This window comes from Chrysoperla carnea, chromosome X (assembly GCF_905475395.1).
Source record: "Chrysoperla carnea chromosome X, inChrCarn1.1, whole genome shotgun sequence".
Lineage (NCBI taxonomy): Eukaryota > Metazoa > Arthropoda > Insecta > Neuroptera > Chrysopidae > Chrysoperla > Chrysoperla carnea.
This window is the reverse complement of record NC_058342.1, coordinates 14,441,609-14,457,671: the sequence shown is the minus strand read 5'-3', so window position 1 is coordinate 14,457,671 and position 16,063 is coordinate 14,441,609. Positions and strand designations below refer to the sequence as shown.

Below are 16,063 nucleotides of genomic sequence, written 5' to 3'. Positions count from 1 at the left end.
AACTTTTTTTTAAATAAACCTAATAATTGTGTCAATCACATCACTATTTTGTTATAATATTTATAAGTGGTAGAACCAATAAAAAAAAGATTGTTTAAAGCTTTGTTGCATTTCAAAACAACAATATTTGAAAATTGTGACAGTATATGTCATATAAAAAACAACTCATGTGGTTTTTGTCAACTTCACCACTCAAACCCGTACGGTAGTTGTATCACATTCGTGGCCCCATTCGCCATATTTGCTCTCGCGATGAGGTTGCGACATCCTAATATCGGTTGATATTAAGAATTTTTTTTTCAGTGTAAGTATTTTTCAGCTTAATTATTACAAAAATGAGAAAATGGCACTAATATACAGGATGCTTTATGAAAAATTAGACAATAATAGCAATAAGTAACACAAAAAAAGCTTAAAAACTAACAAAAAGCTCAAAATGCTAGCTGCGAGAAACAACTAAAATCTATAAAATAAGCGGATACCCAAGAAGTTGAATCGAAATATAATTTTTAATCTTTCATTGATGCATTATCAAAGTATCCCGAAAAAAAGTATCCATTTTGTCTAAAAATTAAAATATGGGCGCAACTTTTCGTTAACTATTCTTCATCATTCATTCTTGGTTTTATTCAATAATTGGAAATATTCGATATCAATGGAAATTTTCCCGAAGTGATATCAATTTCGTGATGTCCAAATTCCAAATATGTAGCCCAATATTGCACTTATAGACGTACTAATGTCATAGAAAAACCTGTTTAATAATTTTAATTCTATAAATAAGGTGTGGAAATAATTTTCTTTCGAACCGGGAAACTATGGTCCGCTCGAAATAATGTTTTTAACTTAATTAAAGGTAAAAAAAACTATAAAAAAGGAAGGTTTCGGCATCGAGTTTAAGACTCTACTAACGCGCAGTCTCGGAAGTGCTGGGGTTCCGATAATTAACGTTATATATACATGAAAAAACTATTTTTGGCCAATATCTCGGAAACCATTAACTTTATGAAAAAAAGTTTCGAACAAAAATTTCCGGAAATTTTTTCCCCTAAGAAAAATGTAAAAATTTTGATATCTTCAGCCATTTTCCCTAAAATCGGAAAAAATGGCCAAATATACATAACAATATCTTAAAACTAATTCATTTTATAACAAATTTTTTCAAACAAAAGTTGTCGGAAAATTTTTTTCCTAAATTTAGAGTGAACAATTTCGATATCTTTAGCTGTTTTCAAAACGATAAATTATATATATATATATACATATATTTTTAATGATTCAATCATTATCCTCGAATTATGTGTAAAAAGTCCTCAATTTGGTTACGCAGGGGTTTTTTAGAAATCATTGATAATTAACAAAGAATTTATATAAAATTGATCGTTTTGAAAACGCCTAAAGATATCGAAGTTATTCACTACATTATTTTCAGGAAACAAATTTCCGAACAGCTTATGTTTGAATTTTTTTTTTATAAAATGAATTAGTTTCAAGATATTGTTAATTAGCATATAAATATATCTGGACGTTTTTCTTCGATTTTCGGGAAAATAGCTGAAGATATCACAATTTTTGATTCTACATTTTTTTAAGAAAGATAATTTCCGACAATTTTTGTTTGAAAATTTGTTTCATAAAGTTGCTGGTTTTCAAGATATTGGCCAAAAATACTTTTTTATGTATATATAGCGTTAATTATCGCAACCTCAGCACTTTTGAGACTGCGCGTTAGTAGGGTCTCATACTAGATGTCGAAACCTTCCTTTTTTAAAATTTTTTTTTTTTTTTGCCTTTGAATAAGTCCATAAATCGCTTTTTTCAGTTATTTTGATCGGCCCAACTATGACTTTTGGAGTTGGTGCTCTTATTGTTTTCAACGAGCGTGACAGCAACTACAGTGTAGTCTGAGGCGGACTTGCAGGAAACGGCCCACCAGAATTTCATACAAAAGTTGACCCTAAGTGCAAAAAAAAGTAAACGGGTTCGTTTAACAAAGAATTAAGCTGTCACGCACTTCTATCTTTGGCAAACATATTTGTTAACCTTTGCTTGGCTCTGAACATCGTAGCATGACTCTGAAAAGAGCTCTTATACGCAATTCAATGAAATTTGAATTAGGAATTCAATATTCGTGTACTTATTACTTGGACCCCTTTTCTCGTTTTTTGACAGTCGGCCCACCGGGAATTCTACCAAACTCCTATATGGCCAGTTCTCTCCTGAGTGTATCTAACAAGAGCGTCAACTCGGTAAGTCAAAAGCCAATGGTTGATATCCAATTGATATTCAGTATTCGAGGGAGGGATACTTTAAGAAAAGAGTTTCTGAAAAGTTGTCCATACTTTTTTTGCTTTGAGCTTTGCTTGGCTGTACAAAGCACTCGGTCTAACAATTTTGACATTTAAAAAAAAAAATATGTAGACATCAAGTATTGACAATTTTTCATAAAACACCCTATATAGAAATTTATCAAAAAATTCAACACAACCATTTTTTTTTCAATTTTCATTTCAGAAATCAGGACAACAGGATCTCATATTGACACCGACATATTATTCAAACTGGTAGAAAAATAAATTTAATATTAACCAAAAAATTAAAAAAAAAAAAAATAGGAATTAATCTTAAGCTATCTAACATTTACGAGAAATGTTTTTATTTTATTTTAAAACATCAAGTTAGATGAAATTTCATTTGATCTACCGTTTTCGGTACAGCAATGATAATTTTTGGCTATTTACCGGTAGAATAAAATTTTCATATGCGCGAAAAAAAAGGGTTATTTCGGAAAAATCAGCAATCACATTTTTCACATTTTTTTGTAATTTACTCGAAAACTATGTATTTTAGAGAAAAATAGATAGATTCAAAGTTATCGGGCGTAAAATTTCCGATCGATATGAATATAAAAACTTTTTCTTACTTTTAAAATTTTCTTAAAAATCTACATCAATGCACAATTTTCCGTGTATTTGATGGTTTTTTGAATTTTCCTTAAGAATTGTGCAATTTAGGGGAAAAATACTTTGGATAAAAGTTGTTAAGTATAAAATTTTCAAGCAATCTGTATTAGCGATGACATTTTCGGAAAAATCGCTATTTAAGCAAAAATATACGAGGGATAGATACTTATGTTTGTATAATATATTGTACGAGGTATATATACTTATGTATGTTTTTCGCCTAATAGAGGTGATAATTTGAAGCCGGAAAAATTTATATATACAAATCACATATCGATTGACAATTTTACGCTCTTCAATTTCGAACTGGACTATTGTTTCCCTAAAATATACAGTTTTTGAATAAATTCCAAAAAACTGCGGAATGTTTTATTTTAATATCAATTTTTCCGAAAATGCGAAAGATTGGAAACAATCAAAATATAGATCGGTTGGAAATTTTAAACTTAACAACTTTTATTCAAAGTATTTTTCTCCTAAAATGCACAGCTTTTAAGAAATATTAAAAAACTCACTAAAAACACGGAAAATTGTACATGAAGTTTTTTTTAGCAAACATGGTAGGTAAGAAAAATTACATATATATACAAGTCGATCGAAAATTTTACGAAAAATTAACTTTGGACTGACCTAATTTTTCTCTAAAATGCATAGTTTTCCAGTAAATTGCCAATTGCCATTGTTGATTTTTCCAAAATCAATCTTTTTTTCTGCGCACATAAAAATTTAACCACAGATAAAAAGCTAAAAGTTAGCATGGGCATTCCTGTACCCAAAACTTCAGTAAAATTCACCTAACTTGATGGGAATAGTTGATATAAGTTGAAAAAGGAGGGAAGGTAAGCAGAATCGTTAATAAGTCGGTAATTGAATGGTAACCATTTCTAGGAATTCATGAATAAAATTTCTACAAATAATTTCTAAAATATTGAAGAAATGAAACTAATAATTTTAGTCAAGGGGTTTCGAAATATTTCTTTAATCAGTCCAATCATTATAATTCTATAATATAAAAGACAAGACCCTAGAAGAAAACGATCGTAATTACGATTTAAAAATAATCTCTACTGTTTGAAACACAATAATGAGTTCAACAAAGTTAAACAAACGTTTTCTCTTAATAAAAACGCTGTAAAACCTGGTTTTCACGGAGCGTGGATCAGTGAGTCTGCTCTGAGGTTTTTTTTACTTAGCGTCGCGGGAACATAACGAGTTAGGGTTGGAAACTATTCAATAATCTTGTCACATGGAGCCTAAAAACTTTTGAATAAAAAGAAATATTTTTGCATGCAATAAGAATTTATGATTTACCTGTGACTTTTGGATGTATATCTGGATGGCGGAGGAAAATCTCTGGCGCAACGATAAATATGGCCACCAGAGGACATGAACGTACTACAACTAGATGCCGGCGATGAGATTCCAACTAACGTATCGGTATCCGATTGTGGCGATTGTGGCTGTTTTGCTGTCATCATTGTGGTTTCACCATCAGAATCTAACAAAAATCAAATAGAGATAGCAATAATATATTATGATGTCATAATATAAAGTCGTTGCTATTTTGTGTTTTTGCATGCAAAAGAAAAAGGAGATAGAGAGAAATTATTAGTTTTTTATCACGTGAAATAAGAATAGGAATGGCGAATCAATGGCACGCGACAAAATATATTGGGCACAACAAAGTTCACTATGAAGTATTACAGTGAAACTTGGTTAAGTGGGGCCTAGATAAGTGAGAAACCTCCATAACTGGAACTCATGCTGAAGTCCCAACACCTTGGCACTGAATTACCTCTGTTAGTGGGACGAAGCAAACCTCTATATCTGGGATTCGTTCTTTGGATTTTATAGTCATAGTTACCTTTATAACTGAGGCAGCGAGGGAATTCTATATGTCTATATGTGTAATTCTAATTCCGTCCGCGGTATGCTTAGGGTAGCGGGTTCGATTCCCGCCGTCGCAACAAAATTAATTTAATTAATAGTTGTGATGGGCTGGTGTAGTGCATGGTATATGCATGAAGCAGGTGCACTCAGCCTTTGAAATTGAGGAGCTGATAAATGAAATTATCACCGAAAAGGTGGTAAAACACATATATGGTATCACAATGGGCTCTATGGCCTAAGTGTGTCCTTCGTGGACAACCAATATAACCTAACCTAACCTAACCTAACCTCTGTAACTGAGAACTGAGATAACATCGTTTTGCTTTTTTTCTTACTTATTCTTATCCTACCCGCAAATTTGGCACTTAACTAATTTTGAGCGTCAATGACCTTAAGTTTTAGTTTTGTTTCACTATCATACAGATGCTTATTTGAAAAATGACGAAACTAAGGCTTAAATCGTTATCAGTACGTAAAAAAAAACTGAAGTTAATATTCGTTTATGACAGTGGTAAGACACGCGATGAAGTCTGAGTCGACAAACAGAAATGGAATAATTAAGTTAATTTGAACACCTATATCAAAATTTTGTTTGTAGCATTAGTGTTTCTAAGCGTTACAAACTTGGGATTAAACTTAATATATTATGATATATTTTATAAATAGGGTACAAAAACTAAATAAAATCATTTTTAACAAGTTTTTAGGAAAAGGGTGCCCATACGATGAAATAAAGAAATAGTAGAAAAATAAATTTTTAGGTAAGGGTCCCACACGAAAACACAAAAAAAAAAGTGTAAAGGATTCTCGCCACTATAAATCCGGATTCCAGTATCTGTGACCCCCAAAATTTAACTTTAGAACCACGCCTGTTTTCAGGTAAATTAATCGTAAAATATATTAAATTTTAAATTAAAAATAAATTTTCGCGTTTTATCTCCTATATTTTTACTTTGCCATCGATTGACGATACACTTGGCATAGATTGTTTACGCATGGCATCATAAATATTCAATTTCGTTGACAAAATTGTACGCCTATGGCCTCATTAAACATTTCTTTAGAAAAAATGACACATTGTTGATAAAGGTTCGCCATCCCTGAATCTGAACCTTTCGAATCTTTAATCATCGTAACAATACCATGTGGGGGCTCTTTAAAAGAGAGATTTGCAATTAAAAGAATTAAGAAAACCTAAATGTCTGTCCCAAATGCTATGACGACCCGCCACCTTATTGTTATACCAAGCTATTAACCTGCTAAAGCTAAATAATCTATTTAAAGCTCACTAAGATCTCTAAATCCCGTTTTATAACCATACTATAAAACTTTATGTAACAGATTCCACCCAAATCAAATAGAAAAGTATCACATAAAATTGGCTGCTTTTCGAATAAGTTAGACTTTTGGGCAATGTAACGAAGTATTTGAAAAGTTAAAATTTCTATTTAAATTTAATAATACACAGTGGAAGATTTGGGCTTAGGTCCATGAAGCCTAGAGCGACAACATTTAACAAAGCGTCAAAATTTAAAAGTGTAGATTATTTGTACGAGAAGAGCGCCATGTTGATTTAGGAAGACTAAAAAAATTGGGAGGAAAGACAAATTTTTGTAAAAAGGGCGCCTTATATGGTTAAGACGGCTCTGTCTTTAGTTAAAAAAAGACGCTTTGCGATGCCTTGGACCTAGGGCACCATCGCCATCAAATTTAGCATTGATTTTTAGCAACATCTAAAGCAGATAAAATATCGAAAACCAGCCAATTCCAGTGAAACCATTGTTCAATTGTATTTGCTCGAAGTCCTTTTTTTTCAGAAACCGTACAGCTACCAGAATGAAAAAGAAACTTTTTAAATGTATAGAAAAAGGAAGAAGAAGAATAATCAGTGATACCAAATCCAAAATCTTAAATTTTCTTATGTCAATTAATCTGTCTGTTCGGCGTTTAACGACTAGAATTCTTAGATAGAAGTTATTTTAACTATAATTTTGAAGATTTATACAGGACGTTTTGTTATCAACAGCAGAAAATTATACTAGTAAATTGAGCTTATTATATAGCTCTTTACTTGATCTGAGGCCTAATTCGGCCGATATGAATATGGGAAAAATAGAAAAATTTGTGAATTCACACACTTATCAAACTCATTAAATTAGTAGGTGTCATTTTAGAATATAGAAAGGACTATCACAAAACAATAATTGATTTTAAATTGATTTAATTTGGTAGCGAATACTAATAAAAATATTTTGTTGTCGTATTTATAAAGAAAAAAAAAATTAATACATATTTATCAAATTATTTCACCAATATAGAGACACTTAGATGTGGGAGGTATCAAATTATATATTATTATATATACTATAATGTCATAGCAAAACACAACAACTTTGATAGAACAGCCTTGATTGTGTTATCCTAAGACATTATGTGCCTGCAGTGTATGTAGATACTAATATTAATACACAATTTAATTCCCCCCCCCTCCGTATCTATATTAATGTATAATTAGATACCTCCCAAATCTAAGTGTCTCTATATTGGTGAAATAATTTTATAAATATGTATTATTTTTTTGTTTTTTTTTATAAATAAAGACAACATAACTTCTTTTTTTGTATTCTCTACCCAATTAAATCAATTTAAAATCAATTATTGTTTTATGATAGTCCCCTCTATATTCTGAATTTGATAGGTCTGTGAATGCACAAAACTTTCTACTTTTCCCATAGCCACATCTCCCGAATTTGGCCTCAGATCGAAATTTGGTAAACAGCTATATAATAAGCTTAATTTACTAGCATAATTTTCTGCTACCAATAATAGAACACCCTGCGTATGGAGAATTTTTCTTTGGAAATAATTGATAGAAGGCCTACAATGTTCCACAAGTTTCAAATTACCACCTGATATACTTTCCAATGACCTTTCTGAGTGAAAAGTGAAAATTGTTGACCAATTTTTCAAAAATATGTAGAGAATGAAAAAATAAAAAAAATATCAGTTGACTCGGTTACAGGTATTCAAAATTCCAATAAAAGAAAAATTTTTAAACTGTTTAAGTAATCCACTAAAATTTTGCTTTTTTAAAATTATGGGTTAAAATTTGAGCTGTTAAAGCTTTCTCAATAATCTGAAAACAGGCAAAAGATTGTTTTTAAGTAACTTTGACTAACCGTGTTTGTCAGATTAATTTTTATCTCAATCTGTTCCATGACAAAAAGTACCCCAAAATATTAGAGGAGAAAATGGTTTTCTGTGAAAATTTTTCTAACCCACCCTAAAATGTTCTTTGGATCATTATGATCAAAAGCATTCACGGTCGCAAAAATTTTAGTAGTTTTCGAGCTACGTGCGATCAAAGCTACGAATATATTATAGTTTTAGTGTAGGTATGGGAAAATGGCTTTCTGTGAAACTTTTTCAAACCGCCCCCAAAATGTTCCTCAGATCGTTCTGATCAAAAACTTTGTGGGCAACAAAACTTCTTAACGAGAAGTTTTCGAACTACGGGCTTTATAACTATAATATATGTGTAGCTTTGATTGCCTGTAGTTCGAAAACTACCCGTTAAAAAATTTGGTGACCGTAAGAGCTTTTGATCAGAACGATTCGAAGAACATTTTAGGAATGGTTTGAAAAAGTTTCACAGAAAGCAATTTTCCTATCTAATTGTGCGGGGTCCTTTATATTTTCATACAAATTTTCTTGATAATTTGATCAAAAATGAAAATTTTGCCAGCCAAATAGAAAAACTTATATTTTGATTGGGATAACACAATTGAGTTTTGATGGACGGAGCTTTTAAACAAAACAAAAATTAAAAATTGAGCGAATGGTTAATCAATTAATCGCCATTTTACACCTTTTTCGGTGTAAAAAAAAAAACACATAATGACCTTGAGCCATCTATTACGCAATTCCAAAGAATAATTCTCCGTTAGCAAATCTTGCCACAGAGTCGTTGCTAGTTTTTGAATTAATTTTTTTTCCGGTATTTTCAATATAATACAACCTTTAATAGATTTGAGCAAAAGCAATACTTAATTTCGAATAAAACAATGCTGTTTTTTTTTTTCAAAATGGCAATATTGCTAACTCACACACCGGAAGAATTTCGTCAAAACAGAATTTTCAATAAAACTGTCGTAATCCCACAAAAAGTGATCCAATCTTGATCATGTACAGCTTTTTCGACAGCCTGCTCATTTAAATTTTATAAATGTAGCACAAAAGTTTTTGTTTTTGTCAAGTTTCTTCTATTCTCTAGAAAAAGCGCTATTGAGCGTTATTAGCTCCCAAAACGAAATTTACACAAACAACTGTTAACTGCCATAATATTTTCTATTATTTTTGACCCTAGAGCAGAGGTTCTCAAACCTATTTCGTCTTCCACCCACTTCCAGAATCAATTACTTTTCAGTCACATGTGTACAATTTTTACCCAATATTTTATGTTTTAAAGTAGTACGGCCGTCACGGCACTAGGCACGGCACTAGGCACTAGGCAATTTGTATCACGTAAATGTAATAAAAAAGCGGAAAATCAAAGTTATTTTGTTTTCTTTTTGGAAAGCGCGGTATGGTAATTTTGAAGCTACCGATTAATTTTTGTACAATTAACATTATTGTGAGTTCTTGCATAAAGTACTGGTATCACAATTTTAAAATGAAATAATTCACAGTTTTAAAGTGTGAAAATATATTACTATTGACTTAGAAATTAGCCTTTCCGCTTCCTGTAGGCGTCAAGCGCTCACAAGGGTCGATATCGCCCACTTAGAAAAATTGCCCTAGAGAAAAAAGGAGGAATCCATATTGTGGGAAATTTTCGAAAATACAATTCCAATAAGAATTTCTAGTTCGCTTTAAAATTGCCTTTACAATTTTTCTTATACACAAATATGAATAATCAAAATATGGATCATACTAAGAGCTATTATTTCATCATTTTTAAGTTAACACGGAATCGAATTAGAAAATTATCGAATTGTTTATTTTTGGTCCAAATTCTTTTCCGCTGACATACTGTTTTGCATTTTTTTAAACTGAAGTTTTAAGTGCGGGGAGTACACAAAAAACGGGTTTTCCACAATAACTTGAAAATAATTTCCACAATAATTTGGGGGTGTTAGACAATTTTGAAACACATATTCATGATGTACACATCAAGACCTACAAACGTACACTAGCTCCTTTGAAAAGTGCAAAATCACTGTAGCTCGGTGTAATTTTTAACATTTTTTCGACTCGACTTTTAACTTTTGTGCTACATTTCAAATTTTGAATGTATATGCTGTCGAATGAGCTGCATGCCACGATCATTTCCGCGGAGATACACGTATCTGAACATAGGTCAATTTTTATTTTTGATAATTCTCTTTTGACGAAATTCTATGCCGGTGAGTTTGCACAGTTTCACTAAAAACCTTTTTTTTTAAATATAAAAAGGAATCATAAAAAACATGAAGCTGAAAGCTTATACGTTTGTTATAATATTTTGATAAACTTTCTTACATGGTTCGTAAAACGTCGTTTATGTTCGTGTATGTTTGCAATTGTTTTTAATAAATAACCAATTGATTTAAGAACCAAATAAATATGTACAAACCAACTTCAAATGCATCATAGAATTGATCCTCGGATATGCTATGATCGTATAACGCATACAATTGTTGATTATTATTATCCGGCGCGAAATTATGTCCATTCTCCGTGTTACTAGTTACACTCAATTCTAAAGCGTGATGTTGACGAGCTAATAGTAGAAGAGATTCTTCGAGTAATCGACGTTTATCACATTCGGTACGAAGACGCGCTTCTCGGATATCTTCTTGTTGCTCCAACAGGCTTAGACAGTGTGTTAATGCTGATACCATTTGATTTGCAGTTTGACATACGTGTTGAAATCGCTGAAATGAAAATGGAAAAAATTTCCTTTAACTTTTTAGAGATTAACTTTTTCATGGTTATAGTAAAAATTTTATGATTAGCGCCCAGCCACTTAGTAGCTTTTGTTTGCGCGTTCATTACACATATTTGGGTCATTTTGCTCCCCGAGGTGAAGAAAAAATTTATTTCCATTTATAAGCGCAAAATTTGATTTGAACATGGAAATTTCGGTTTTCTTGAGTTTAGCTTTGAACAGAGGGGTGTGATTAAAAAAGTTTTTAGACAAAAGTTCTGCCTAAAGTACATATGCACAATTTTCCGCCCACTAAAGTTAATTTAAAGGCCATGGACTTCAGATATGGCCCCTTATGCCCATTTTTAAAGTTTTTTTTTTTTTTTTTTTTTTTTAATGATTTTTTCGAGTTGAAGGTAGACTCTAAAAATAAAATGTATGCCGGGAAAGAGAGTGGTCTTTGTGCTGTTTTACCTTGCTTTGGTTTTTTTTAAATAACGCGATTTCCGGCGATTATATCAACCATTTCTGGCAAATCGTGAAATTAAGATTTTAGTCCTAGAAATACAATTATTAAAAAAATTTAAATAGGTCTTGTAGATTTAAGTCATTATAACCTAAAAATACAATCCATTGTAAGTTTGGTCAATACCCCGACTACTGAATTTTTAGCTCAAAAGTTAGCTCAGAAGGGTACTGACCAGACTTATATTTATTTTTAGATTAAACTGACCTAAATCTATAAGACTTATTTTGATTTTTTTTAATAACTGCATTTTTGGGACTGAAAATCAATTTTACGTTTTTCCGGAAATTTTTGATTTTGGTGCCGGAACATAAAAATATGCGCCAGCATAAAAATCACTTTTATGGTCTTTTTCGGTACATATTTTATTTTTAGAGTCTATCTCAAACTCGAAAAATCATTAAAAAACGGTTAAATGAACCTTAGGGGTCCATATCTGGGACCCATGACCTTTAGTGTGCGAGAAATGGTGAGTATGGGCTCTAGGTACAACTTTTGTGTGAAAACTTTTTTGATCCGACTCCTCTGTTCAAAGCTAGACTCAAGAAAATCGAAATTTCGCGTTTAAAAATGGACATATATTTTTCCTCATCTCGGAGAACAAAATGACAATTTTTTGCAATTTTTTTATCAGTAAAAAGTACTTTTAGTCATTCGCAGGCAGGATTGGGATGAAAATTTGATTAAAACAAAGGGCGTGGTACTTTATACCGACAGATCTCTGAAAATCTCAATTTGCGTCTAAGTACATAGATTCCAACGATTTTTATGTTTTATTTTATTTATAAATAATTATAATGAATTTTTCCATACAATCTCAGTTTTGAGATTACTGTATATCAATCATACTTTAAGGGTTTGCCGCCCCACATTTGTGCCGCTCTAGACGGTTGCTAGCTCTCCCCCAACCTGGATCGGACTCTAACTATTTCTTAGATTATTAGCGACTTTCGAACAGTCGCAAAAACCTAACATCGGTTTTATAACATAAGTGTTTAAGACAATATATATACATACCATAACAGCTGCTCCAGGAAGACCACCCGTAGATGGGCAAATTTGTTCAAGCGCATCTACAATTGATTCAGTCTCACGCACTTGAGTTTCTAATAATGATAAATGAGCAGTTGCTGTATGCAATGTATCTTGCATTGAGCCTAATGGACGTATAACTGGAGCATCATCGGGACTTACATTTTCGGTTGTATCTAACCATACACCAGCATTAATATAATGACTACTAAATTCGGCGTGTTCGTTTAATGCATTCACCCATTTCTGGAATAAGAAAATTCAATTTTTATAGATACGTCTTTAATAAATATACCTGTCAGAATTAACTATCCTAATTAGTCGTTCAATTAACAGCCAAGTCTTTTTACTAAACGGTACGTTCAACTAGCGCCTTGAATGATATTCAGCCGTAGCGTTTAATACAACATTTAATAAACTAGCTGGTTGATGCTTTGTGCAATGGTCACCCTATTCATACAATAGGATGACCATTGGATAAAAAAATAGGCAAGATCTGACATTAGAAATTGTTTATTTACGTACAGTAGAACGCCGATTAACCGAATGGCCAATTATCGGAATCAGCGTAATATAAATAATTAAAACAAGTTGTAACAAGTTGGAATTCGTTGGAGTCCAGAAATATTTCAATTTTATGGTTGAAAGCAAGAGGCAAGACACTACATGTTTTGCGACGTTAGAACGTTTGTTTTTTTTAACTCAATAGCATTGAATTACATACATACATAATTAAATATTACTTATTCTTTCAAGAAATTCGTTCGTTTTTCTTTATTACCAGTCTTTATCCGATTATCCGAATTTTCGATTATCCGAATCGACCCCGGTTCCAATTAATTCGGATAATAGGCGTTCTACTGTAATTTAAAATATAACATATTGTTATTTCGTAATCATGAGATCAAATAGTGTAATTCAATAACAAAGTACACATGTTAGTACAGTGGAACCCTGTTTAAGTAAGACCTGCAAGAGACCTGCAAATTTGTCGCACTTATAGAAGGATTTCATTCACCCAGTGTCTCAGATATCCAGGTATAAATAAATATCTGTCTCATTTACAGAGGGTTCCATTAATAGTGGTCAGAATACAGGTTATTTAAGTTATAGAGGTGAGAATCAAAAGATGTCATTCATGCTTTTTTATTATTTTGGTAATTCACAGGCAAAGTTTTAACAAGTTTCAAATATCTTGGAGTTTTAGATTTTCCGATTATAGTCGAATCACTTTAGATCAAAAAAGGCTAAAATAAAGAATTTTTATGTACCTCAACCTATCGAGCCAGTTTTTTTTTTTTAATGATCAGGAAGGTCCATATATCAAAATCTACATCTAACTTCATGCCGCTAGAAAGTTTGGCCATTGTTATGGGCCAAAAAAAGTCCATTATTATAATAGGTGATTTTTGAAAATTTCAAAATATTGAAAATATCCAACAAAATGGGCCAGAAACGTACATTTGGGGATTTTTGGGATCGCTGATCACTATTCTGAAGTCAGAATCGTGCTCAGTGATCCCAAAAACTTTCTAGCGGCAAAAAGTTAGATGTAGATTCTGATATATGGACCTTCCTGATCATTTTTAAAAAAAAAACTGGCTCGATAGGTTGAGGTACAAAAAAATTCTCTATGAAATGCTAAAATGACACGACTATTAATAGGAGAGGTAGCTTTTCATTTCCTGACATGTTAGCACCCAGAAATATTATAACGCGCTCTTTAAGTTTCCAGAATGACAGGACTCATCTTTTAAGGTGAAAGTTTTATCGGATAGACACTTAAAAAATAAAACCCGCTGCGTCTGCGTTAAAAATATCATCAGATGTCTGGGATAAATACGACATAGAATTGCGGAAGCCAAGATTCGCGTCATAACAGACTGAACGCTCAAGTGTACAGACTGATTAATTTGAAGAATATTATAGATCGATTTTTGAATCAGTGCAATGTTTTATCAAATTTTGCTTTTGTTCTCACCTTTCTCTGGGGCTCAACTTTTTGAATTAAACTATTCAATTTTGCACAATGATTACAGTGAGATCTGGGCCGACGAAATTAAACTTTGACAGGACGTAAAAATTGACTCGAGTCTTTCGATATTTGCAATATAGATGCGTTTCCAAATGTCTACCAAATGATTCGTGTTCGCCAATTTTGCCTGTGACAACAGCGTCGAATGAACGACGCTATTTTTTGCGGCGTCTCAAAACATACCTTTTTTCTATACGTAGCAGAATTAACTTATTGAAAAATAGTGACAGATTATCACATTTTAACCTAATAAAGTGTTATTTTACTCGAAAAAAATTTTTTTGTCTTACTTGACTTTATGAGCTAACATGATAAACAAAAATTTGAACCCCTCCCTTGGATAATTCCTGTACACGGCCCTGTGTACTCTCTTACACTCATTAATGACTCATTATAAATGATTTACAGAACTCTGTGTATATGATTAAGGATAAAAAAGAAATGATTAATCCTTACTTGTCTACTAATTTGGCCAGACACTTGTCCATCGTTTACAACACTTAACTTATGAATAGTACTATCACTAAATTGGACTAGAAACGATGCGGAATCGGTAACTAATGGAGTGATTCGAGCTCCATCTAAATATTTAAAATCTTTACGTTTTACGCCAGAACTTGCGTCTGCACGATTGTTAAAATATGTTAAAACACCACGTTCTAAAACCACCTAAAAAACAAATTCAAATTCGTTAAAATTATTTTATTTTTTATTTTTTTGGATTGGAAAAAATTTACACATACCCAAACTAATTTCCAACCGAGAAATCTGGATAGTTTTAATAATTGACCTTCGAAACGAGTTGCCATTTTTTGTAATTGTTGGATAGGTTTGACACTAAGTACTTGTTGCATTTGTTGATCACGTGCTAAATCTTGTGCGGTTTGACCTAAAAAAATAAATACAAAAAATTTATGAGCACCAGAACTCTCCATCAGTTAAGTCATATTTCCAGTTTTTTGAAAAGATACAGTATCACCTTTAGCCCTCTAGAAGCTGGGTAGATGGCACCCTCAAAAAGCATAACCATTCAGTAACGTATTAACTATTAGACTTATTGGGCAACTGCCTAGGGGCCCCGGGAAAGATCAAAAGAGAAAAGGCAAATTTGTACGATAAGAGGGTGTCAAGTTGATTTACGAAGACTAAAAAAATGGGAGAAAGTTTATGAGAAGGGCGGCACACACAAGGGGCTGATTTTTACATCACCTAGATGCCCCGGAGAATTCCATTGCCTAGGATTCCCAACATGGGTTAACTAGGCACTGTGTTCATCACACTAACTCAACCTACGTACCGATTTTCAACTTTCTAGCAGACTTTGGGGAGACTGTCCTCATTTTTAAATCCATAAAAACGTCGAAAAAAAAGATTTTTTTTCTATAAAATTAACCTTAACCCTCAGGAGAAGCACTGGGTTTGGGATACCCGGGTACAAATTTAAAAAGTTTCTCCATCCTAAATCGTTGTATTGAAAGAATGACTTTTTAAGGGGGGGGGGGGGGGGCCCTACTACAAAAAGAGAGTTTCTACCACAGATCCTCAACAATAGCCAGCTTAAGACGTGAATAGTAACTGAAATATACGCAACTGAACTCAATCTAGAGGTATACGATACCCAGTGCTGCTTTAACGTCAATGTTATGTCATTTTATATGAATATATTTTTTGTGCAAATAGTTATTTATCGTTTTATTTAGCTCAAAATG

General features: G+C 32.2%; 1 protein-coding gene across 1 annotated transcript in view; it reads right to left on the bottom strand.

The window, feature by feature from the left end:
• Positions 1-16,063, bottom strand: part of LOC123302952 (oxysterol-binding protein-related protein 1-like) — a 148,140-nt gene that overhangs the window by 118,160 nt on the left and 13,917 nt on the right. The window contains exons 5-9 of the mRNA XM_044886046.1: positions 15,098-15,243; positions 14,811-15,023; positions 12,305-12,565; positions 10,468-10,768; positions 4,275-4,461 (exon numbers count right to left, since the gene is read on the bottom strand). Of these exons, the coding sequence (XP_044741981.1) occupies positions 4,275-4,461; positions 10,468-10,768; positions 12,305-12,565; positions 14,811-15,023; positions 15,098-15,243 (1,108 nt within the window). The remainder of the gene's footprint in view (positions 1-4,274; positions 4,462-10,467; positions 10,769-12,304; positions 12,566-14,810; positions 15,024-15,097; positions 15,244-16,063) is intronic.